The sequence below is a fragment of the Euprymna scolopes genome, chromosome 10 (genome assembly GCF_053919585.1).
Source record: "Euprymna scolopes isolate OS-2025 chromosome 10, ASM5391958v1, whole genome shotgun sequence".
NCBI classification, from domain to species: Eukaryota; Metazoa; Mollusca; class Cephalopoda; order Sepiida; family Sepiolidae; genus Euprymna; species Euprymna scolopes.
The window spans coordinates 101,127,522-101,155,251 of NC_136491.1; the positions used below are offsets into that span (position 1 = coordinate 101,127,522).

At 32.3% G+C, this 27,730-nt stretch overlaps 1 protein-coding gene across 1 annotated transcript in view; it reads right to left on the reverse strand.

The window, feature by feature from the left end:
* LOC145286179 (krev interaction trapped protein 1-like) overlaps nt 1-27,730 on the reverse strand; it is an 80,754-nt gene that overhangs the window by 30,894 nt on the left and 22,130 nt on the right. The window contains exons 5-7 of the mRNA XM_080134969.1: nt 24,145-24,388; nt 23,600-23,700; nt 313-453 (exon numbers count right to left, since the gene is read on the reverse strand). Coding sequence (XP_079991095.1) covers nt 313-453; nt 23,600-23,700; nt 24,145-24,388 — 486 coding nt within the window. The remainder of the gene's footprint in view (nt 1-312; nt 454-23,599; nt 23,701-24,144; nt 24,389-27,730) is intronic.

A 27,730-nucleotide genomic window follows, 5' to 3' on the forward strand; every position in this document is an offset into this window, starting at 1 on the left:
AACACGTCCAGATCATTTTATTTTTTTTTGGTCTACATAGCTCTAAAACAAAACTTTTGAGACCTCTGTTCTAAATGAATAAATGCAAAAGTTGAGCTTATTTCTCATAGTAACAGTAAAACTTCAACTTTAAACAATAAATACACTATCTTCTTTACATACTGCCTATGTATATGCAATATTTTCTTTCCATCACATATAGATTTTTCTTTACTTTTGTTTTTTCATGAGGGAGGAGGATAGTTCTGGACAAGCATCTAGTAAAGACTGAATGAAAAACAGAGCAAAAAATAAAAATAACAGAATATTTACCAAGCGGCATAGTGAATTGGAGCTGCTGATTTATCATCCTTCATGGAATGTGAGAATTGACTCAGTCTGGCATTAATCCCAGCCACATCGCCTTCAAATGCGCATTTGTGGATGGGATAGTTTCTAGCCCACACTGGATCCCTAATTTAAAAAAAATAAAACAAAAAAGAGAAAAAAAAAATGGTAAAAAATATAGAACAATTTTGCAATTATCAAAATGAATAAATGCAAATGATCTTTTTCACTAATTCCATCTATACTAGCAGAACCCGTGGAAATTCCATGGTAGTTGAAATTTTTTAAAACGCACATCAGTAAGAAAGTTCTTATCACATAATCAAACAATTACAATCAGATTGAACCATGTACCATTAAATATTAACTAAATCACAAAGCACTGGATCTTCAGGTTCAGGTATTTTTGCTGACAAAATTGCATCAATTTGTTGAACTGTTCTGATCTTACTCTGATCTCACAGCATTATGATCACGTGACAGTGTGGTAGCCATCTTTTTTGAAATTCAATAACATAAACATTTGCAAATAGAATTCCCAGTATATGTCTGTCTTTAATGTCTTTCAAAAGTTCAGCTAGATGTGTATGATACACACGTGATATTGTCAGGTCGATTTTGTATCAGTTCTGATGGTAACAAGTTGTTTCAGGACGTCTTGGATTAGTAAGGAATATATCTGGTTTTCTGTATTTGCAAAAAAATTGCTTTGTACTTATTTCAAATTGACAGGTAAGTAGGTAATGTTTTCACCTGTTTGTTTGTTTGTTTGTTTGTTTTGTTTTACGGCATATCAACCACTTTGGGGTCATTTAATGCCGAAAGGTTCGTTATGTTGTGTTAAATATTGGTTTGTTCTTCTTAAGGTTTTTTTTTTTTTTTGGGGGGGGGGGGTCTTTCCTTATATTTTTGAGTATATTTTAGTTTCTTTCAGAAAATTGATAATTTTTTGGGGATCAATCTTGTTTAATATTGTTTTCAGATTTTTTTCTTGGTAATACTTTGTTCGGATTTGTTCAAGGTCAATGCAGTTTGTCAGTATATGGTGTATTGTGTAGGGTTCTTGACACGTTATACAGTTTGGTGTCTCCTCCCCTTTTAGTAGATGTGAGTGGGTGATGTGAGTGTGACCTATTCGCAGTCTGGTCATTACTACCTCTTCCTTTCTTGTTAACTTTTTGGTGTCTCTCGTTCCAATATTTGGTGTTATTTGGAATAGTTTGTTTTTGGTGCATGAGCTCCAGTTTTCTTGCCATTTTCTCTTCAAAAATGTGTTTATTTTAGTCTTTAGGTCTGTATAGGGGATTTTTCCACTTATGTGGTTTTGTTGCAGAGTTTCCTTTGCTGCCTTATCTGCTTGTTCATTCATGTATATGCCGATATGGCTTGGTATCCAGCAAAAGATAATGTTTTTTTTCATGGTTATGGCATCTATTTTGTTTAGCAATTTTGTAATAAGTGGGTTTGTCATTTTTTTTTCTTTTAGAGATATGAGTATTGAAAGTGAGTCAGTAAATATGATATATTTTTGATGGTCATCATTGGTTATTATATTCAGTGCCAAATCTATGGCTGTTGCTTCTGCGCTGAAAATAGAAGATTCGTTTGGGAGCCTTTTCTTTAGTTTTATTTTTTTGTGGATGGCTGCGCATCCTACTTTATCTCCATCTTTTGATCCGTCAGTGTAAATTTGTGTATATTCTTTGTATGTATTCTGGATGATAAGTAGTTCTTCATGGAAGGTTGATGGGTGGGTTTTCGTTTTGGGATATTTATTTAATTTTAATATTATGTGTGGTTGTTTGATCATCCAGGGTGGAGTTTTTGATTTGTTATATTTATGTATTTTTGTAATGTCCATTTGGGCTTCTGTGAGAAGGTTTTTTATCCGGAGGCTGTAGGGCTTGATATCTTCTTTCTTGTTGAAGAGATGTGTGTATTGTGGGTGAAGGGTACATTGATATGCAGGATTTGTTGGACTTGATACCAGCTTTAGGTAATATTGTAGCGCTAACTTCTGTCGTCTTAGAATCAGTGGAGGCTCGTGGGCCTCTATATAGAGGCTTTCTACTGGAGAGGTTCTAAATGCTCCCAAGGCTAATCTTAATCCTTGATGGTGGATTGTATTTAGTTCTTTTATGTAGGACTTCCTTGCTGCTCCATAGATGAAGCATCCATAGTCCATTTTAGATCTGATTAGAGTTTGGTATAATTTTAATAATGTGACTTTGTCTGCACCCCAATCGGTGTGTGCTAGGACTTTGATCAATTGCATTGTCTTTTGGCATTTTGCTTTTAAATATTTTATATGCGGTATAAAGTTCAATTTTTTATCAAATATAATACCTAAATATTTATGTTGGTCGGTAAGTGGGATGTTCTTGTTATCCAGTTTCAGGTTGGGGTCGTGGTGGAATTTTCGTAATTTGCAAAAGTGGATGCATTTAGTTTTTTCCTCTGAGAATGTAAATCCATTTTCTATGGCCCATTTGTTTATTTTATTCAGACAGAGTTGTAGTTTGCGTTCGGCTGTTTGTATATATTTAGATTGGTAGTATATAAGTAGGTCGTCCACGTATAGGGCATTTTCAATTCCTGGGTCTATGTTTTTTATGATATTGTTTATTTTAATGTTGAAGAGGGTGACAGACAGGATACTGCCTTGGGGGACCCCCATTTCTTGATCTTTTTGGACTGAATAAGTGTTGTCCATCCGTACTTGGAAGTTTCTATTTGTTAAGAAATTTCTGATAATTTCTGGCATTCTACCCCTAAGTCCTAGTTCATACAGGTCTTTTTGGATTCCGTATTTCCAAGCAGTGTCATACGCCTTTTGCATGTCAAAAAAAATTGCTATTAGATGTTCTTTTTTTGCAAATGCTTCTCTTATGCGTGTTTCCAGTTTTATTAAGTGATCGGTGGGGCTTCTATTTTTCCTGAAACCCGACTGGCTTTCTGTAATTAGATTTTTGCTTTCCAAGTACCAATTTAATCTTTCGTTAATCATTCTTTCAAAAGTTTTGCACAAACAACTAGTTAGTGCAATGGGTCGGTAGTTTGTTGGGTTTGTATGGTCTTTTTTTGGTTTGGGTATTGGGATTACTGTTGCCTGCTTCCAGTTTTTTGGAATGTTGTTAGTTATCCATATCTCATTGTAAATTTGTAATAAGTAGTCCAGTGATGGTTTTGGTAGTTTTTTGAGGAATTGATAATGGATCTCGTCGGGGCCGACTGCTGTATCGGGAGATTTGTTTATTGCCTCCTCTAGTTCTGCACTGTTGAATAATTGATTGTAGTTTTCTTCATTTTTTGATTTGAAGTTTATTTTTATTTTTTCTTCATTTTTCTTTATAGCTTGGAATTTTTTATTTTGGTTTTTTGATGATGAGTTCATTGAGAATTGTTCTGCTAATTTATTTGCGATATTTTGTTTGTCGGTAATCTTTGTGTTGTCGCATATAAGGTGTTTAATAGGGTTCTTTGTATTTTTTCCTGCTATTTTTCTGACCATCTCCCATACTTTTTTGGGTTTTGTGTTTTGATTAATTTTTGTTACATAATCTTTCCACGAGTTCCGTTTTGATTCTTTGATAGTTTTCCGTGCTTTGGCTTTGCTGTTTTTATAGGTGTCCAAATTTTCTTTCGTTGGACTGTTTTTAAATTTCCTTAGGTTTGCACGTCTGGCTCTTATAGCTTCTTTGCATTCTTTATTGTACCAGGGTTTGTTATATTTTGTAGTAGTGGAACTTTTTGGTATGTTCTCCTCGGCTATTGTGAGTAGGGTGTTGCTGAAATATGTGATGTGTTCTAAGTCAGGATTCGCTTCAGGTATTAATCTGTATTGACATGTATTTTGGAAATTTTCCCAATTTGCCTTTTGTAAATTCCAGCGGGGTGTTTTGTCTTCTGGCTTGGGATTCTCGTTTTCTATTATGATTGGGAAGTGGTCACTTCCGCATGCATCCTTATGTGTTCTCCAGCTATAATCCATGTATATAGTTGGGTCACATAGTGTTATATCGATTGCTGATAGGGTTCCCGTTGGTGGGTGCATATATGTATTCTCTTTGTTGTTGAGTAGGCATAGATCGTTTTGGTTAATTATTTTTTCTATGGTTTGGCCTCTTTTGTTGTTTTTTTTACTGCCCCACCATATATTATGACTATTGAAGTCTCCCAACAGTAGAAAAGGTTTAGGTAGTTGTTTGATTATATTGTTTAATTCAGTTTCGTTTATTGTTTCATTTGGTGGTATATAGAGTGAGCATAGGGTTATTGTTTTGTGTAGTGTTGCAGTTATTGCAACAGCTTGCATATTTGTTTTTAAGTTCACTTTGCTGTGTGGAATGTTTTCGTTTATCAGTATTGATGATCCACCGGTGGCTTTGCATGATAATTTGTTTATGTGGTTGTATATTGAGTAGTGTTTTATGTTAATTTTGTCATTTTCTTTTAAGTGTGTTTCCTGTAGGCAAATTATTGCAGGACATAAGGATTTGATAAGTATTTGCATTTCTTCGATATTAATTTTTAATCCTCTTATGTTCCACTGTAGGATTTTGTTAGTCATGGTTTATATTTTCTTTTGGTTTTGGACTGTTGGTGTTTATGTCTACGTCCATAGTTTCGATGTTAGTTTGGGTGTTTCTTTTGGAAGTGGATGGTCTGTTTCTTGTTTCTGGTGAGAGGCTTTTTTTGGGTTTTGGTCTGGGACTTTTAGATTTACTTTGTCTTGACTGTCTTTTTTGGCTATCAGTTTCAACTAGTTCAAATTTATTTTCATTTTCAATTAATACTAATTCTGTTTTTTGTTTGTCATTTTGTTTTTGGGGGGTAGTTTTTTTGTTGTTCTGTTCTATTTCCATTTTTTCTGTTGTTGTGTGTTTATTTTTAACATCTGTTTTTGTCCTTGTTTGTGACTTGGATCTTTCACGTTTTGATAATTGAGGAGGTTTCATTTCTTTAGGGATTGATTCCTCAATATTGATGGAAGTTTTTCTGATTTCCTTTGTTTCGTTTTCTTTTATACTGGGTTGTTCGTTTCTGACTTTTATTTGGCTGTTGGAGTTTATTTTCAGTTCTGATAAAAAAGATTTTAATTCTTCAAGTATGTTCTTTAGTTCTTTTGCTAGGTTTGCAATTTCTGGAGCAAGGTTTAGTTCATTGTAGTTGTACATTTTGTTTGCTTGTTGGGTTATTGTGGCATATGAGTTTTTGGTGCGATTTGTGACTTCTTTGCGGGCTTCTTGGAAGGTTATATTTTTTTGATATTTGATTGTTATTATTTCCTTCTCTTGATTATATATTTTGCACTGTTTTGAGTGAGAGTGGTGCTCTTCTTGACAGTTTGTGCATTTGGTTTTATTTGGACAGTCTTCTTCATCGTGGTCTGGGTTTTTTTCACTGCAGTTTCCACATGTGAAGAATCTTAGACATTGGTCTTTATTATGTCCAAACTTTTGGCAGTTGTAGCATTGTAAAGGTTTTGGGATGTATTGTTCTATTTTCGTTCTTTCATAACCTATATTGATGGTCTCTGGTATTTGAGGATAATTGAATGTTAATATATAAGTGTTTGTATATATTACCTCTCCTTTTTTTTTAAATGTGATTCTTTTTACATCTGTGACCCCTTGGTTTTTTAGTTCTGTTTTGATTTCTTCTGTTGTGCAGACGGAGATTTCCTGGTTTTTTATGACTCCTTTGGAGTAGTTTAGTGTTTGGTGTGGATAAGCTTTGATGTTTGTTTCATGCAATTTTTGTAGTTGAAGTAGAGTTTTGGCCTGTTTTTTATTTAGTACTTCTACCAATATGGTACCATTCCTTAATTTTTTGACATTTTTAGGTGTTATTTTGCTTGATATTACCTTTTGGATAATGAAGGGTGACATTTTAGTTAACGGTATATTAGACGTTGCTTCTAGCACGATGAATCTTGGAAAGTTTGTATCTTCATTGTCGCTGTCAGAGTCAATTTCTGTGTGTGGTCTCTTGGATTTTTTGGTATTCATAATAATTTTTGAAAAATTCATCAGCCATGCTCCCCACCCTCCTCGGAGCCCCTTATGGGGAAGAACTATGAGGGGGTAAATCCCATTCGCCTCGGTTCTCCAGGGCTACATAGCTGGTATACTCAAACATGGGGAGGTTTCCAAGCATTCACAATATATGGTTATGCCCACCCAAGTATGGGATTTCCCTGTATTTTTATTATTCCTGATGGTTACCTTTTTCCCAGCTTGATTGACCCTTCAGCCATCGCTTATTAATTCAGTTTATTGTTTATGTTGAGTGTTAGTGTGTTTTTGTTTGGATTGTCTGAATTAGTGCTTGTCATGACCAACCGATTGATTGGATCGGGCCTATCCAACCTCCCGTCTAGCCTAGTAAGGGCCAAAGTGGTGTGTTGTAGTATCATGTTATTATTTCCTAGGCATGTTCCACTCAACCACCAGGATCCCGTTCTTAATGCATTACGGGTTGCCACCAACGGTCAACTGGTGGTCCCATTGAAGGATTTTTACCCTCTGCAGGGGGGCAGTTGGTATGTTCTATCGCCCTACCAACTAGGCAAAAAAAAAAAAAAAAAAAAAAAAAAAAAAAGGGGTGAGGAGGTGAAGGAAAAAGAAAACGAGGGAGGGGAGGGGGAGGAGAATGTTGTTTTTGTTTTTGTTTTCGCAGAACATGACTAAGTTTTGCAAAAGGGAATAAAAAAACAAAGACATCTATGTAGGTGCGTTTCATCTCAGGAAGTCAGTAGACAGCCTGATCTGGTAGCACCAGGTTTTCACCTGAAATGCGCAAGTTTAAAAGATCCCTAACCAACAAAGCACCCTATGATTTTACTTATCTTGACATGACATTTAAGTAGGCATGTATGGCAACACATCAAAGGCCGTAAATGACAAAATTCTCTCTGATTCTCTCTCCTCTGATCTTGAGCGCATGATACAATGGGGGAAGAGGTGGCTGGTTACTTTTAATGCATCTAAAACCAAGCTCCTATCTTTACATCATCAACGTTCTGATCTCCATCTGGCATCAATTGAAATGGATGGCTCTCATCTAGGGGAGGCTCCATGTTTTGACAAGCTTCTGGGATTGACCTTTACTCCTGATCTGAAATGGAACACGTACATCAAATCTGTTGCCAAGGTCGCTGGAAAAATGGTGGGATCCTTCTACCGCTTCAGTAAATATCTCACTGCTGATGCAATTCTCTATCTATATAAAAGCCAAGTACGTCCAAGGATAGAGTACTGCTGCCACATCTGGGCAGGAGCTGCTAAAAACAGCCTATCCTGCCTTGACAGAGTACAAAATAGACTTTGTAGCTTAGTGGGGGATTTCCTTTTCTCTTCCCTTCAACCTCTCTCCCACAGAAGAGACATTGCAAACCTATTTTTGTTTTATTGATACTTCCATGGCAAGTGCTCATCTGAGCTCCAATCTCTGGTACCCCCTCACCAATCTTTTACGAAAAACACTGGTCTAGCTGAAACCACTGTCAATAATTTTTCCCACTCTTTATCTGTGCCTAAATCAAAATGAAGATTCCATGAACAAAGCTTCTTTCTTAGAAGTGCATGTCTGTGGAACTCTCTTCTGTTTGCCTGTTTCCCACCTGACTACAAATTGGATGTCTTCAAGTCCAACATTAACAAATTCCTGATAAATCGCCCCCTTAAGTAAGACACTTTATTAAATCTCTATTCCATTGATTACTGTACACGCAATAACCCTTATCTCAGTGGCTTCTGGGCCTTGATAAGTGGTGACTACACCATAAAAAAAAGAAAGAAAAGGTAATGTTTTCACCGAAAATGCATTGAAATTTGAACTTATTTTATCATGAACTGTAAGTAGGTAATAATGTTTTCGCCTGAAATGCGTAAATTTGACAGACCCCTAATCAACAAAAGCACCCCTTGATTGTAAACATTTTGACCTGACACTTAAGTAGGTAATAATGTTTTCACCAAAAATGCATTTGAATTTGTACTAATTTTAACATGAACTGTAAGTAGGTAAAACTGTTTTCACCTGAAATGTGCAGATTTAAAAGACCCCTAATCAACAAAAGCATCCTACAATTTTATTTATTTTGACATGACTCTTAAGTAGGTAATAATTTGTACTAATTTCAATATGATATGTAAGTAATAATCTTTTCACCTGAAATGTATAGGCTTAAAAGATCTTTAATTAACAAAAGCACCTTTTATCACAGATGAAATGTTGCTTCCATTTCAGATAGCTCTTGTAAAATGTTCACAGCAAGAACTCATCTTCTTATTATCATTGCACAGAACTTTTCTTTCTTATTTTATAGTTGTGCTGAGTAGCATTACATGTTGATTTTTTCTTTTTATATAATTGTTATTTTATCAACTTGCATGAAAAGCGCTATGAAAACCGTTTGAATTATGCAAATACCATCAGTAGTTCAAAAATTATGAGAATTTTAAGTGCCAAAATTTAGGCTTTTCCGTGGACATTTTTCTTTAGAAAAAGTGGGCTAAATTATGGACATCAACATTTCAAGAAATTCGATAATTTTTCAAGCTATTCTCGTGAAACTTGGCAGTTTTACTGTGTGCTCTTTCTGATTATGCAGTCAAATCTGATGTATCTCTTTACCATAAGCCGTGAATTATAAATTTAAATGTGCAAATTTCAATTTTTTTTTAAACTGGCGCATGGTATTATACAGTGGGTGTCTATTCATGAACAAAACTAAGTATTATGGTGGTATTTAAATATAACTTTATTGAGCAGGCATTTTCCTGCCTCCTCACCAAAGGAGAGCTTAATCTGGGGTGTAGCCATTGAATGCCTAAAGAGCATTCATGGCCCGTATTTACTACTCCCCTCTAAAAAAAAAAAATTAAAAAAAAATTGAGTAGATATAAATAAATCAAAGAAAATTTTTCATATAGATTTTGGATTTCTGTAAAAGATGGAAATTCCCATAGTCGACCAGAACTTATGCATCTTGGGACCAATCCAATTTTCAATTTTGTAAATCCTGTCTAACTGGCCTAAAATATAGCCCTATTTCCTGAGATGCAACCATAAATTATATTCTACATGAATCCTTGATGTAGCTTTCACAGTACCAGGAATCCTGATAAGCAACAACTATATATTCACCAGTTGATGGTAATTTTTGTCATTTCTATTCTGTTGTTTTACTGAAAATTCAACTATGTAAACAAAGAAATAAAACGGTAATTTTTTACCTTGTTTCCACCTTAATATTTAAAATGATTACTTCTATAGGTTTTAGGGTATGCTGAAAACGAATGTTGCATTTAAATTTTCGGCAAATAAGTAGTTTTCCAGATATCAAGCAATGCCATTTCTTATGTTATCGCTGGTGGCCATCTTGCTACGCGTGAGCACGCAGATGTAACTCCGAGAAACTATGCACAAACGCATGTACCAAGATGGCTACCAGCAATAACATAAGAAATGACATTGCTTAATATCCGGAAAGCTACTTATTTGCGGAAAATTTAAATGCGATGTTCGTTTTCAGCATACCCAAAAACCTTAAAAGGTAGTCATTTTAAAAAAAAAAATGTTAAGGTGGAAACAAATGTTAAACAAGGTAAAAATTTACAAAATGCATCACAGTGAAATTCTTTATCAAACTGCCTAATTATTATTATTATTATTATTATTTAGATATCCTCAGTTAAAAAAAAAAATGGGTTTGCCTTACAGATTAAAAAAAATGGTCTTGACAATGAGTTACAAATAAATTCAAGTTTCACGATATATTTTATTTAATTGTTACGTGAAAGTACAGAATAGTTAACAAAACACATTTCCTTCCCCATGTTAAGAATGGGTTTCTAAATAATAACATTATTCGAGCATGGTAGCATAAGTGCACAAGTACCTTTTATTTTTTACTAGCAATGAGAAAAATGAGAATATGTAATTGGATTTTGAATATATTTGTTAATATTAGTAGAGAGGAATTTTTAATGGCTATGTAGTTTTGGTATTTTGAGCATTAAGTAGTTGCTTTTGTGAGCATTAAGTAGTTACCATCTGATAATGACCTTTGATTTAAAAAAGATCCCTTGGAAATATTGAGAGTAGCATTGTAAATAACAATGTTTTCAAATGTTTTTATTTCAGCACAGCCTCCTTTATATTAACAGAAGAAAATCAGCAAATCCATTCGCATTTCGTATGCATTGTTTACATTTTGAAATCGAGTAATTATGAACTTCGTCGATAAATTTATGAAATCAGTCATAGTTTGATTTGGTCCAAATCGATATTCGTGAAAAGTTAATATTTTACATTTCTTAAATGCGATAATCATGATGATATAATTATTTTGACCGGAAAATAAATGTTTAACTGTGTGTACCCCCCCCCCCCAAAAAAAAAACAAAATAAAAATACCAATGTTAAACTATGAAACTTTGCCCCTCCACCCCAAAAAAACATAAAAGACAATAACGATGTCAAACTTTCCATAACACTCGGAAAAATGTAAACAAAAAAAAGAAAAATCGAATGTAACGAAACGAAATAAAACGGAAATGAATTAGTAAATGGTGTCAAAAAAATGAAAAAAACTAATGATGTCAAACTTTCCAGAAAGAATGTAAACAGAAAAAAGAAAAATCTGAGGGAACGACACAAAATAAAACGGAAATGATTTAATCTATGGTTAAAAAAAAAAAATGGAAAGAATCTGTGTGTATATATGTATAGTTCTTAGTGTAAAAACGTGAACAACGTGAAAGTAAGCAATATATTTGTCTTAGTGTAAAAACGTGAACAACGTAAAAGTAAGCAATATATTTGTCTTAGTGTAAAAACGTGAACAACGTAAAAGTAAGCAATATATTTGTCTTAGTGTAAAACGTGAACAACGTAAAAGTAAGCAATATATTTGTCTTAGTGTAAAACGTGAACAACGTAAAAGTAAGCAATATATTTGTCTTAGTGTAAAACGTGAACAACGTAAAAGTAAGCAATATATTTGTCTTAGTGTAAAAATGCGAACAACGTGAAAGTAAGCAATATATTTGTCTTAGTGTAAAAACGTGAACAACGTAAAAGTAAGCAATATATTTGTCTTAGTGTAAAAACGTGAACAACGTAAAAGTAAGCAATATATTTGTCTTAGTGTAAAACGTGAACAACGTAAAAGTAAGCAATATATTTGTCTTAGTGTAAAACGTGAACAACGTAAAAGTAAGCAATATATTTGTCTTAGTGTAAAATGTGAACAACGTAAAAGTAAGCAATATATTTGTCTTAGTGTAAAACTGCGAACAACGTAAAAGTAAGCAATATATTTGTCTTAGTGTAAAACGTGAACAACGTAAAAGTAAGCAATATATTTGTCTTAGTGTAAAACGTGAACAACGTAAAAGTGAGCAATATATTTGTCTTAGTGTAAAACTGCGAACAACGTAAAAGTAAGCAATATATTTGTCTTAGTGTAAAAAGTGAACAACGTAAAAGTAAGCAATATATTTGTCTTAGTGTAAAAACGTGAACAACGTAAAGGTAAGCAATATATTTGTCTTAGTGTAAAAACATGACCAACGTAAAAGTAAGCAATATATTTGTCTTAGTGTAAAAACGTGAACAACGTAAAAGTAAGCAATATATTTGTCTTAGTGTAAAACTGCGAACAATGTAAAAGTAAGCAATATATTTGTCTTAGTGTAAAAATGTGAACAACGTAAAAGTAAGCAATATATTTGTCTTAGTGTAAAAACGTGAACAACGTAAAAGTAAGCAATATATTTGTCTTAGTGTAAAAATGTGAACAACGTAAAAGTAAGCAATATATTTGTCTTAGTGTAAAAACGTGAACAACGTAAAAGTAAGCAATATATTTGTCTTAGTGTAAAAACATGACCAACGTAAAAGTAAGCAATATATTTGTCTTAGTGTAAAAATGTGAACAACGTAAAAGTAAGCAATATATTTGTCTTAGTGTAAAACTGCGAACAATGTAAAAGTAAGCAATATATTTGTCTTAGTGCAAAAATGTGAACAACGTAAAAGTAAGCAATATATTTGTCTTAGTGTAAAAACGTGAACTACGTAAAAGTAAGCAATATAGTTGTCTTAGTGTAAAAACGTGAACAACGTAAAAGTAAGCAATATATTTGTCTTAGTGTAAAAACGTGAACAACGTAAAAGTAAGCAATATATTTGTCTTAGTGTAAAAACGTGAACAACGTAAAAGTAAGCAATATATTTGTCTTAGTGTAAACACGTAAACAACATACAAGTAAGCAATATATTTGTCTTAGTGTAAAAACGTGAACAACGTAAAAGTAAGCAATATATTTGTCTTAGTGTAAAAATGTGAACAACGTAAAAGTAAGCAATATATTTGTCTTAGTGTAAAAACGTGAACAACGTAAAAGTAAGCAATATATTTGTCTTAGTGTAAAAACGTGAACAACATAAAAGTAAGCAATATATTTGTCTTAGTGTAAAAACGTGAACAACGTAAAAGTAAGCAATATATTTGTCTTAGTGTAAAAACGTGAACAACATAAAATTAAGCAATATATTTGTCTTAGTGTAAAAACGTGAACAACGTAAAAGTAAGCAATATATTTGTCTTAGTGTAAAAATGTGAACAACGTAAAAGTAAGCAATATATTTGTCTTAGTGTAAAACTACGAACAACGTAAAAGTAAGCAATATATTTGTCTTAATGTAAAAACGTGAACAACGTAAAAGTAAGCAATATATTTGTCTTAGTGTAAAAACGTGAACAACGTAAAAGTAAGCAATATATTTGTCTTAGTGTAAAACTGCTAACAACGTAAAAGTAAGCAATATATTTGTCTTAGTGTAAAACTGCAAACAACGTAAAAGTAAGCAATATATTTGTCTTAGTGTAAAAATGCGAACAACGTAAAAGTGAGCAATATATTTGTGTTAGTGTAAAAACGTGAACAACATAAAAGTAAGCAATATACTTGTCTTAGTGTAAAAACGTGGACAACGTAAAAGTAAGCAATATATTTGTCTTATGTGTAAAAATGTGAACAACGTAAAAGTAAGCAATATATTTGTCTTAGTGTAAAAACGTGAACAACGTAAAAGTAAGCAATATATTTGTCTTAGTGTAAAAATGCGAACAACGTAAAAGTAAGCAATATATTTGTCCTAGTGTAAAACTGCGAACAACGTAAAAGTAAGCAATATATTTGTCTTAGTGTAAAAACGTGAACAACGTAAAAGTAAGCAATATATTTGTCTTAGTGTAAAACTGCGAACAACGTAAAAGTAAGCAATATATTTGTCTTAGTGTAAAAACGTGAACAACGTAAAAGTAAGCAATATATTTGTCTTAGTGTAAAACTGCGAACAACGTAAAAGTAAGCAATATATTTGTCTTAGTGTAAAAACGTGAACAACGTAAAGGTAAGCAATATATTTGTCTTAGTGTAAAAACGTGAACAACATAAAAGTAAGCAATATATTTGTCTTAGTGTAAAAACGTGAACAACGTAAAAGTAAGCAATATATTTGTCTTAGTGTAAAACTGCGAACAACGTAAAAGTAAGCAATATATTTGTCTTAGTGTAAAAACGTGAACAACGTAAAAGTAAGCAATATATTTGTCTTAGTGTAAAAACGTGAACAACGTAAAAGTAAGCAATATATTTGTCTTAGTGTAAAAACGTGAACAACGTAAAAGTAAGCAATATATTTGTCTTAGTGTAAAAACGTGAACAACGTAAAAGTAAGCAATATATTTGTCTTAGTGTAAAAACGTGAACAACGTAAAAGTAAGCAATATATTTGTCTTAGTGTAAAAATGTGAACAACGTAAAAGTAAGCAATATATTTGTCTTAGTGTAAAAACGTGACCAACGTAAAAGTAAGCAATATATTTGTCTTAGTGTAAAAACGTGAACAACGTAAAAGTAAGCAATATATTTGTCTTAGTGTAAAAACGTGAACAACGTAAAAGTAAGCAATATATTTGTCTTAGTGTAAAACTGCGAACAACGTAAAAGTAAGCAATATATTTGTCTTAGTGTAAAAACGTGAACAACGTAAAAGTAAGCAATATATTTGCCTTAGTGTAAAAACGTGAACAACGTAAAAGTAAGCAATATATTTGTCTTAGTGTAAAAACGTGAACAACGTAAAAGTAAGCAATATATTTGTCTTAGTGTAAAAACGTGAACAACGTAAAAGTAAGCAATATATTTGTCTTAGTGTAAAAATGTGAACAACGTAAAAGTAAGTAATATATTTGTCTTAGTGTAAAACTGCGAACAACGTAAAAGTAAGCAATATATTTGTCTTAGTGTAAAACTGCGAACAACGTAAAAGTAAGCAATATATTTGTCTTAGTGTAAAAACGTGAACAACGTAAAGGTAAGCAATATATTTGTCTTAGTGTAAAAACATGACCAACGTAAAAGTAAGCAATATATTTGTCTTAGTGTAAAAACGTGAACAACGTAAAAGTAAGCAATATATTTGTCTTAGTGTAAAACTGCGAACAACGTAAAAGTAAGCAATATATGTGTCTTAGTGTACAAACGTGAACAACGTAAAAGTAAGCAATATATTTGCCTTAGTGTAAAAACGTGAACAACATAAAAGTAAGCAATATATTTGTCTTAGTGTAAAAACGTGAACAACGTAAAAGTAAGCAATATATTTGTCTTAGTGTAAAAATGTGAACAACGTAAAAGTAAGCAATATATTTGTCTTAGTGTAAAACTGCGAACAACGTAAAAGTAAGCAATATATTTGTCTTAGTGTAAAACTGCGAACAACGTAAAAGTAAGCAATATATTTGTCTTAGTGTAAAAATGCGAACAACGTAAAAGTAAGCAATATATTTGTCTTAGTGTAAAACTGCGAACAACGTAAAAGTAAGCAATATATTTGTCTTAGTGTAAAAACGTGAACAACGTAAAAGTAAGCAATATATTTGTCTTATGTGTAAAAATGTGAACAACGTAAAAGTAAGCAATATATTTGTCTTAGTGTAAAAACGTGAACAACGTAAAAGTAAGCAATATATTTGTCTTAGTGTAAAAACGTGAACAACGTAAAAGTAAGCAATATATTTGTCTTAGTGTAAAACTGCGAACAATGTAAAAGTAAGCAATATATTTGTCTTAGTGTAAAAATGTGAACAACGTAAAAGTAAGCAATATATTTGTCTTAGTGTAAAAACGTGAACTACGTAAAAGTAAGCAATATAGTTGTCTTAGTGTAAAAACGTGAACAACGTAAAAGTAAGCAATATATTTGTCTTAGTGTAAAAACGTGAACAACGTAAAAGTAAGCAATATATTTGTCTTAGTGTAAAAACGTGAACAACGTAAAGGTAAGCAATATATTTGTCTTAGTGTAAAAACATGACCAACGTAAAAATAAGCAATATATTTGTCTTAGTGTAAAAACGTGAACAACGTAAAAGTAAGCAATATATTTGTCTTAGTGTAAAACTGCGAACAACGTAAAAGTAAGCAATATATTTGTCTTAGTGTACAAACGTGAACAACGTAAAAGTAAGCAATATATTTGCCTTAGTGTAAAAACGTGAACAACATAAAAGTAAGCAATATATTTGTCTTAGTGTAAAAACGTGAACAACGTAAAAGTAAGCAATATATTTGTCTTAGTGTAAAAATGTGAACAACGTAAAAGTAAGCAATATATTTGTCTTAGTGTAAAACTGCGAACAACGTAAAAGTAAGCAATATATTTGTCTTAGTGTAAAACTGCGAACAACGTAAAAGTAAGCAATATATTTGTCTTAGTGTAAAAATGCGAACAACGTAAAAGTAAGCAATATATTTGTCTTAGTGTAAAACTGCGAACAACGTAAAAGTAAGCAATATATTTGTCTTAGTGTAAAAACGTGAACAACGTAAAAGTAAGCAATATATTTGTCTTATGTGTAAAAATGTGAACAACGTAAAAGTAAGCAATATATTTGTCTTAGTGTAAAAACGTGAACAACGTAAGGTAAGCAATATATTTGTCTTAGTGTAAAAACATGACCAACGTAAAAGTAAGCAATATATTTGTCTTAGTGTAAAAACGTGAACAACGTAAAAGTAAGCAATATATTTGTCTTAGTGTAAAACTGCGAACAATGTAAAAGTAAGCAATATATTTGTCTTAGTGTAAAAATGTGAACAACGTAAAAGTAAGCAATATATTTGTCTTAGTGTAAAAACGTGAACTACGTAAAAGTAAGCAATATAGTTGTCTTAGTGTAAAAACGTGAACAACGTAAAAGTAAGCAATATATTTGTCTTAGTGTAAAAACGTGAACAACGTAAAAGTAAGCAATATATTTGTCTTAGTGTAAAAACGTGAACAACGTAAAAGTAAGCAATATATTTGTCTTAGTGTAAAAACGTGGACAACGTAAAAGTAAGCAATATATTTGTCTTAGTGTAAAAACGTGAACAACGTAAAAGTAAGCAATATATTTGTCTTAGTGTAAAAATGTGAACAACGTAAAAGTAAGCAATATATTTGTCTTAATGTAAAAATGTGAACAACGTAAAAGTAAGAAATATATTTGTCTTAGTGTAAAAACGTGAACAATGTAAAAGTAAGCAATATATTTGTCTTAGTGTAAAAACGTGAACAACGTAAAAGTAAGCAATATATTTGTCTTAGTGTAAAAACGTGGACAACGTAAAAGTAAGCAATATATTTGTCTTAGTGTAAAACTGCGAACAACGTAAAAGTAAGCAATATATTTGTCTTAGTGTAAAACTGCGAACAACGTAAAAGTAAGCAATATATTTGTCTTAGTGTAAAAACGTGAACAACGTAAAAGTAAGCAATATATTTGTCTTATGTGTAAAAATGTGAACAACGTAAAAGTAAGCAATATATTTGTCTTAGTGTAAAAACGTGAACAACGTAAAAGTAAGCAATATATTTGTCTTTGTGTAAAAACGTGAACAACGTAAAGGTAAGCAATATATTTGTCTTAGTGTAAAAACATGACCAACGGAAAAGTAAGCAATATATTTGTCTTATGTGTAAAAATGTGAACAACGTAAAAGTAAGCAATATATTTGTCTTAGTGTAAAAACGTGAACAACGTAAAAGTAAGCAATATATTTGTCTTTGTGTAAAAACGTGAACAACGTAAAGGTAAGCAATATATTTGTCTTAGTGTAAAAACATGACCAACGGAAAAGTAAGCAATATATTTGTCTTAGTGTAAAAATGTGAACAACGTAAAAGTAAGCAATATATTTGTCTTAGTGTAAACACGTAAACAACATACAAGTAAGCAATATATTTGTCTTAGTGTAAAAACGTGAACAACGTAAAAGTAAGCAATATATTTGTCTTAGTGTAAAAATGTGAACAACGTAAAAGTAAGCAATATATTTGTCTTAGTGTAAAAACGTGAACAACGTAAAAGTAAGCAATATATTTGTCTTAGTGTAAAAACGTGAACAACATAAAAGTAAGCAATATATTTGTCTTAGTGTAAAAACGTGAACAACGTAAAAGTAAGCAATATATTTGTCTTAGTGTAAAAACGTGAACAACATAAAATTAAGCAATATATTTGTCTTAGTGTAAAAACGTGAACAACGTAAAAGTAAGCAATATATTTGTCTTAGTGTAAAAATGTGAACAACGTAAAAGTAAGCAATATATTTGTCTTAGTGTAAAACTACGAACAACGTAAAAGTAAGCAATATATTTGTCTTAGTGTAAAAACGTGAACAACGTAAAAGTAAGCAATATATTTGTCTTAGTGTAAAAACGTGAACAACGTAAAAGTAAGCAATATATTTGTCTTAGTGTAAAACTGCTAACAACGTAAAAGTAAGCAATATATTTGTCTTAGTGTAAAAATGCGAACAACGTAAAAGTGAGCAATATATTTGTCTTAGTGTAAAAACGTGAACAACGTAAAAGTAAGCAATATATTTGTCTTAGTGTAAAAATGCTAACAACGTAAAAGTAAGCAATATATTTGTCTTAGTGTAAAACTGCGAACAACGTAAAAGTAAGCAATATATTTGTCTTAGTGTAAAAATGCGAACAACGTAAAAGTGAGCAATATATTTGTCTTAGTGTAAAAACGTGAACAACATAAAAGTAAGCAATATATTTGTCTTAGTGTAAAAACGTGGACAACGTAAAAGTAAGCAATATATTTGTCTTATGTGTAAAAATGTGAACAACGTAAAAGTAAGCAATACATTTGTCTTAGTGTAAAAACGTGAACAACGTAAAAGTAAGCAATATATTTGTCTTAGTGTAAAAATGCGAACAACGTAAAAGTAAGCAATATATTTGTCCTAGTGTAAAACTGCGAACAACGTAAAAGTAAGCAATATATTTGTCTTAGTGTAAAAACGTGAACAACGTAAAAGTAAGCAATATATTTGTCTTAGTGTAAAACTGCGAACAACGTAAAAGTAAGCAATATATTTGTCTTAGTGTAAAAACGTGAACAACGTAAAAGTAAGCAATATATTTGTCTTAGTGTAAAACTGCGAACAACGTAAAAGTAAGCAATATATTTGTCTTAGTGTAAAAACGTGAACAACGTAAAGGTAAGCAATATATTTGTCTTAGTGTAAAAACGTGAACAACATAAAAGTAAGCAATATATTTGTCTTAGTGTAAAAACGTGAACAACGTAAAAGTAAGCAATATATTTGTCTTAGTGTAAAAACGTGAACAACGTAAAAGTAAGCAATATATTTGTCTTAGTGTAAAACTGCGAACAACGTAAAAGTAAGCAATATATTTGTCTTAGTGTAAAAACGTGAACAACGTAAAAGTAAGCAATATATTTGTCTTAGTGTAAAACTGCGAACAACGTAAAAGTAAGCAATATATTTGTCTTAGTGTAAAAACGTGAACAACGTAAAAGTAAGCAATATATTTGTCTTAGTGTAAAACTGCGAACAACGTAAAAGTAAGCAATATATTTGTCTTAGTGTAAAAACGTGAACAACGTAAAGGTAAGCAATATATTTGTCTTAGTGTAAAAACGTGAACAACATAAAAGTAAGCAATATATTTGTCTTAGTGTAAAAACGTGAACAACGTAAAAGTAAGCAATATATTTGTCTTAGTGTAAAACTGCGAACAACGTAAAAGTAAGCAATATATTTGTCTTAGTGTAAAAACGTGAACAACGTAAAAGTAAGCAATATATTTGTCTTAGTGTAAAAACGTGAACAACGTAAAAGTAAGCAATATATTTGTCTTAGTGTAAAAACGTGAACAACGTAAAAGTAAGCAATATATTTGTCTTAGTGTAAAAACGTGAACAACGTAAAAGTAAGCAATATAGTTGTCTTAGTGTAAAAACGTGAACAACGTAAAAGTAAGCAATATATTTGTCTTAGTGTAAAAATGTGAACAACGTAAAAGTAAGCAATATATTTGTCTTAGTGTAAAAACGTGACCAACGTAAAAGTAAGCAATATATTTGTCTTAGTGTAAAAACGTGAACAACGTAAAAGTAAGCAATATATTTGTCTTAGTGTAAAAACGTGAACAACGTAAAAGTAAGCAATATATTTGTCTTAGTGTAAAACTGCGAACAACGTAAAAGTAAGCAATATATTTGTCTTAGTGTAAAAACGTGGACAACGTAAAAGTAAGCAATATATTTGTCTTAGTGTAAAAATGTGAACAACGTAAAAGTAAGCAATATATTTGTCTTAGTGTAAAAAGTGAACAACGTAAAAGTAAGCAATATATTTGTCTTAGTGTAAAACTGCGAACAACGTAAAAGTAAGCAATATTTTTGTCTTAGTGTAAAAACGTGAACAACGTAAAAGTAAGCCTGGTTTAGGTGTAAATTTGATATTTTAGATTACGAAATGCGATAATTACGATGGTATAATTATTTGGACCGGAAAAGTAATTTCTAACAGTGGGAGTAGAAATCCCCCCGCCCCCATAAAAACAAAAGAAAATAATGATGTCAAACTTACAAGAAAGTTTGTAAAAACGTAAACAGAAAAAAAAAAAAAGTCGGACTGAACGAAATCAAAATGAACGGAAATAAATATATAAAAATAACATTCCAGTAAGATAGGAAAAATGTCAACAGAAAAATATAATGGAATGAAACGAAATATAACGGAAATGATGTAATATATGGTTCCAAAAAAAAAAAAAAAAAAAAAAAAATGGAAAGAATCTGTTTGTAATTTGTTTGTATTAGTGTAAAAATGTGTAAAACATGTAAGTAATGTATTTATCTTTCCTCGTGTATAAATGTGAACAACGTATAAGTAAGAGTGGTGCTTTTTCCCCAATAGGAAGCAGTTCAGCTTTTGTAAGCAACTAATAGACCCGTAAATGGGTGGCGTCCATAAAAGTTCCTCGTGAATGATCAAGCAGCGGTGTAAATGGGGAGCGGGAAAAGGAGGAATTTAATAGAGAAAAGATTTTACAACTTCCATTAAATCTAACCGATTTTGGCAGTGGACTCTCACCAGAACAAATATAGGAATGGACGATTATCGAGCAAGTGTAGAGGTAATAGGCCTATAGCACACCTCAGATAATGTGCCGCAGTTTGTGCATATCACATCTGCATGAAATCTCCTGATTTTTAATCCTCTTAAGGTCAAAATCACACGGGAAAAAATGAGTTCATTTTATTTATATAGATAGAAGAAGATAGAAGAGAAGATATATTTGTTTTTTTCTTTTTACCACTAAAAAAACAAACGCATGTACTTAATACATTTTGTTGTTTTTTAACGCTTTTAGTACATGTGTACTAAAAGCGTTAAAAACAACAAAATAGTATTGTTTGGAAATCAAATTTGAAAACCTTAAAAATAACCTTTTTAAATTGACAAACTCAGAATAAAAAATGAAACTTTTTTCTACTTTCGTTTTGAAAGCAGAAAAAAGTTTCCTATTTTTAAGAGAATACAAACTCGTTAATACGCCGACTGTAGACATTCGCGCATAGCGAGCCATTTTTCCTCGTTAAGCAGATTTGAATTTCTATAAAAGATAACATTTTAAAGAAATTTCCGCACAATTAATAATTATCAAATATTTACATATCATACATGAAAATAATTCTGAAACTATTATCTATATGAAAATGGATGATATGTATCGATTTTTCTTATCAATTTTGAAATATTCTTTGTCAACTTTGCTCCATCGTAACTTTGCTTGCTGTGGTCGTAAAAATATAAATCAAAGTTCAGTAGAGATGGACTTCTATGCTTATATAGCCTGTAAAATTTCAGCCATATCCAATTAAATTTAACCTTGTGCATGTGTATCCAAACGTAATGTATGAAATGTAAACATTGAAAAAACAGTTTCCCTTTTTGCTGTTGTCATTTTTTACCGCTTTTTCATTTTTAACTTGGAGCATAAAAATATTGAACGCATAAAATTAAATAAAATTAACATCATTGGAATGTTTATTCTATTCTCTTTCCAGCAATGTAATTCTTTTAAAAATTGACCCCAAAATAGAAAAGATATGACTTGTTGAAGCACATTAGGTATGTAATATTGCTGATGTCCACGAAAATACAGCATACACTTGTAATGCTAGTGGTTAAAATGTTTTTCTATTGTATGAAGGTGTGTCAGTGTTTCACATGATAAAACAGTTTATTAGCATTCAGACCGTATAGTGCACAAGCAAATAACACACCTCTCTCTGTTGTGTCTTCATCTCTTCTCATTATTTAAGTTCATCTCTCTCCAAAGGAAACCAAACAACAACAGGTTATATATTTGATATAACTTTATTCTTGACTTCCCATCGGAGCTACAAGATGTTGTAATTTCCTACATTATGCTAAAGTCATGCTTCACTCTGCTTCAAAAATGTGTAGACAACATTTTTCATGTTAATTTGTCCGACTTTACTAATCTCTCCCCAAACTCTAAACTAAATTCATTATGTTATTAAGTCCGTGTGAACAAAGAAGTATTTTAACATTAATAATTTTATCTGTAAATTTTTATTTCACTTTGATAACGTTCTTTCCGACATTCTATTTTTACAAATATCAATAACAATCATAATAATAATCGTTCAGCTAACTTGGTGTTGCCCCAGCACGCTAATCTCTTCTCATCCCTAGAGCCCCTTTTATCACAGTAGAAACGTTGCTTCCATCTCGGGTACCTCTTGTAAAACGTTCACAGTGAGAACTCATCATCCTATCACCATTGCACAGAACTTTTTTTTCTTCTTCTATGTGACTAACATCAAACAAAATTTCCATGTACATTCCAAGAACTTCCCATCTGTGAAACGTGTTACCATGGAACTACATACAAGTGGGCTACAACATGGCCATCTTCAAAACCAAACATTTGTCTTCAAAATTCATCAAATTTTATTTATTCCTTTATTTTCAATCCTCAACTGTCAACCAAATCCATCTCATTAATTTTTATCCTTGAGTGGCTTTTAACCTTTAAGTGATGACTAATCAGAAAAAAAAATAGGGGGAGGGAAAGATAAATGCCATAAGAGATATTAATACTCCAGGTCAAAATGGGTGTAATTAGTAATTAAGGGGTGACTTCACATGCGCCCCCCCCTCCCCCAACTACAAAGTTAGGGGTCTCAACACTGGATGTCTGTTAAGGATAAACTCAGAATAGAATTTTCATAATTGATGGAGTTGAGAAGTAGGGCAGGCAGAAGATAAAAGTTAAATTATAAAAAAATATAGAAAGAGCTGTGAATGATAAAATTTGGTGGCATATGTGGGGTGAACAACTTGATCAAGTTTATTGGAATTAATTTAATAAGTGGTTATATAAGTAGCTAGAAAAAAAGAGAGAGTACAGAGCTAGTTTGTGGTATTGGTTTTATGTAATGCATGTATAGGTTTTATGTAATAGCCAAGTGTGTCAGAGTTAATCTAGTAATACAAAATTAGTCTCTTTCTACTTATATTCCTCCCCTCTCACCTGTTCATTCAAGATCAAATTTTGTTAAAATTTTCATTAAATAGTTTCTCAAAATTTCATTTTCACCATTATTTCTGGACATTTCTACCTTAAAATTTTACATTTTCTTTATCGGATCTGGTAATTTGCTTAAAAAATATATCACTTTATTAGCAAAAAAAAAAAAAAAAAAAAATAGATAAATAAATTAGTTAATAGATCTCATTTTTGAAATTTGATTTGAGAATAATCTTTCAGATCAAAGCAAAATATTAGTGGAATACATAAAATGAAAAATATATTTTTGTACTTTTTGATATATACATACATGTCACGTTTTGACTCCAGTGCTGCTTTATGGTAAGCAATAATTTTGGGATAATCAGGAATTCCTCGTGACCAGTAGATGTTGCTGACCACAACATTTGACTGTAGAGGGGGGGATGAAAAGAGAAAGAAAAACACCAGAGATAAAAAAGCTGAAAAAAATTAAAATCGATAAAAGTAGGAAAAAAAGATAAAAGTAAAAAAGAGGAAAAAGAAACAAAATAAAAAATAAAAGGAAAATAGAAAGAAAGAAAAAAAAAAAAACAAGATGAAACAAAGTAAAAAGAAACAATATGAGACAAAGAAAAAGAAACAAAATAAAAAATATAAAAGAAAAAGAAAGAAAGAAAAAAATGATACAAAATAAAAAATAAAAGGAAACAAACTCTTGACCAACTTTTTCATTTGAAAAGGCCCTATTGGTTTGAAATAAATTTATAATGGACTGAATGTTTGGTTGTTTTTTTCTTCTTATAACATATATTACTAAAACTCTGGTGATCTTGATTCGTTGATAACTTGTTTATAAATAAAAGTTTGACTGACCTTTGCATTATATAGAAGGTCAGAACCGAATAACGGGTTCATGACAACAGTATCACATTTTTCTATGGCCAACATTTTGGTGAGAGCATCAAAATTGGCTGTGTTACGTCCATCAATTGAGGTCTGTTCTTTACTCCGTGGAATGAAGACAGGGTTGTTAATGCAGATAGAGATGCGGTATTCTGCACGGATGCGGAAGATGCACTGGATGCTCCCGTCTTGCCTGTGTTTCTCAGCGAGCCAACTAAAATACACATAAAAAAAAAGGAAAAGGGAAGTGTGTGAAACATCTTTGATCAATATAGCATCATTATCTTTTCTATAACTAGTTGTACATCTGTCTGTGTGTTTGGTTAAAAGTCAGAAACTACAGATGGTACATTTATAAACATTACATTATCAGATTCAGTGTGACCTTAACTTGGGATTATGTTAAAAAATTACTGTAATATCGATATGCTTGGGGTACCAGAGTTCAAATTAATGTATCTGAGAGGTGGGGATAGGGATGAGAAAATACTTTCTTTTAGGGTTTTGTCCAGAATTTCTCTGATATTAAAAAACAAAACTAAAGAAATACCTCTAAAAATATATTCCAAAAATCACATAAATTGATAAAGTAGTTTTATCATTTTTAATAGTATTTTGTAGGCATTACGGCATAAATCTAGCAATTTTTAAATTATTGTTGAATTATCTGCCTTGTTTTTTTTTTTAGATATTTTCAAAATGGTAGATAAGACAGTCACTTCTCTGATACTCATACAATTAGATTTTTTTTTATTTAATAGGAATTTGTAACATTATAATGTAACTCTTGCAAGTTTTAATTATTGAGTTATCACTTTGTTTTCTGAAATTGTTTTCAAAATGGTGGATAAGATGGTCGCTTTTTGATTACTCATAAAATTTTTCTTTTATTTAAAAATAAAACTACTTGATCAATTTATGTGATTTTCGAAATATGATATTTTCAATTTGTCATAGCTACAGATACAGATTTGTCTTTATTTTTGTTTGGGGGAATTCTGGACAAGAACCTTCTTTTAATTTTAATGGTAATTGTTTAAAAATGAGCATTGAAATGAAGTTAATTGACTATTTTGTTCTTTGCATCATATTGAATCAATTTCTAAAGACTGAGCATAAATGAAAACTTCATTTTGTATTTTTCAAGCCTTTAATTATAAACCAGGGAAATATGCTTCCAAAAATGCAAGGAGAATTCTCCAATGAAAAGACAAGCGTTTTCTTTTTAATTTTACTATGGTGCCCGCCTTACTCCATAGCCCTTGAGCCCCTGGAGGGGCATAGGCCGTCTACAACTTTTTGTAGATGTTTTTGTAGTGAGGAGTTCTCTTTACAGGGTTAGGGTGCTGGCCCCATGCCCAACCTTCCCAGAAGGTACATACAGTGCCTAGCCTTCCCAAATGGTCACCCATCTGGTACTGGCCAGACTCAATGTTGCTTAACTTCGGTAATCTGGTGAGAACCGGTGTGTCAATGTGATTGTGCCGTACTGCCCGCGTTGCTGGTAGTTGTTAAAAAAAACAACACTAAGACTAAGCCAAACAGTTAACTGCTGCTTACTCTTTCGTTTTTCTTTCTATTAAATTGCCTGTGAGGTGGCTACATACCTAAAAATAATAAACAATTTACAGTGCTTGTATGATATAGTTGACAAATCGATTTTTTAAATATATCGTTTTAAGCAAAAACAATATTACGTACTTAATTGTCATATTGAAAATAGTAATATATCCAAAAATTACAAAAATTCATCAAGTAGAACAACTGCTATTGTGTTTTTAATAAAAAAAAAGAAAAAAGTCTATTGCTATAGACAACAAATATTGCAGCCATGACATAAGTAATCTAAAAATATTTCTTTCAGAGTTATGTCCCCTGTGTATAACCTCCTACTGCCTACTTTATAACATCTAAGAAAAATGCGATTTTACCTAATTTTCAGTAAAAATTACTTTTAACTATTGATTGAGATTGTCGGACTGACTTCCTCATCTTGGTTGTTATTGTCACAACGTTTCGGCCGTTTTGCCCTCCGGCCTTCGTCAGGTGAACGGTTTGTTAGGAGTCTCGAACCCAACCCTTTATTATTATTACGGGGGTACCGTGTTCGGACTCCAGCTAGGCTTTGGGACATAGTTGCTGATTCTCTGTTTTTCAATGTTACTTTTTTTCACTGCCTTCGTTCAGGATTGAACTCAGCACCTTTGGGTAACTGTAAACTTTGATACAACGTCTAGGACCACTCAGCCATATGTCACTAGGACAATTCTTAGTTGGTTTTTGTTAATGTTAAACCTATGTTGTTATTCAAGGTTTTCTCTCTCTATCAGAGGTGTCCAAATTGCATTCAGCTCTATGCTTGGTTTGCTCAGTAGGTTGTTATGTCCGAGCATGTGAGCTGTTTCTTTAAGTTTTCTCACTTTCCAGTGGGTCTCTCTGTTTATTATTTTTACTTCATCCCATAGGGGGCGATGATCCCCCCTCTCCATCCAGACATGGTTGGCTATACCCGATTTTTCCGTCTCCCCTTTAGTTACCGCTTTTCGGTGTTCTTCCACCCTTACTTTAAGGGGGCGGCATGTTTCACCCTTGTAAACCTTTCTGCAACTGCATGGGATGGAGTATATGCAGTTTTTGGTCATGTTCTCCTCCATGCGGGGCTTCACTCGTACCAGGTGTCGTCTGAGTGTTGACTCGCTTTTGAATACCGTCCTGATGTTGTAGGGGGCACATATTCTCTGAATCTTTTCGGAGATGCCTCGTATGTATGGTAGGCAGACCGTTGGAGGTTTTTGGGTTTCATTCTCCTCTCTTATACTATTAACACGTCTGGTGGATAGTATGCTATCGGGGTAGTTGTTACGACGGAGGGTATTCTTCAACCTGACCATTTCTTGGTGGTATGTAATGGTGTCGCTACTTATTGTCTCTGCTCGATGTTGTAAGCAGCGTGCGATTCCATGTTTGATACTGTATGGGTGATGGGAGTTGAAGTTTAGGTATTGTCCGGTGAAGGTAGGCTTGCGATATACGGATGTCTTAAACCCATGCTCTGTGCGTGATATGAGTATATCAAGGAAGGCCAGTTGGTTATCTTTTTCTTTCTCCATTGTGAACTGTATCGATGATCTTATTGAGTTCACATGATCTAGGAGAGCCTGGATGTCTTCCTGATGGGGCCAGAGTATGAAGGTGTCATCAACGTATCTTAGCCACATGGTGGGCTTTAAGGGAGCTGAACCTAAGGCCATGTCTTCGAAGTATTCCATGTATATGTTCGCCATCACTGGTGATAATGGCGAGCCCATAGCTAGTCCCTCCTCTTGTCGATATAGGTCAGTACCCATTCTGAAGTAGGTCGTTTCTATGCAGAATGTCAGCATTTCCATTAAGTTTGGCAATGGTACACATGTGCGCTCTTCTATGGAGAGGTCCGCAGCTAGTTTGTCTTGAATTACTGCTAGTGCCTCACTAGTTGGGACTTTAGTGAACAGGCTAACCACATCTAGGCTTATCATTTGGTTTGTACTGATGGGTGCTCCCTTGATCAGTTCCG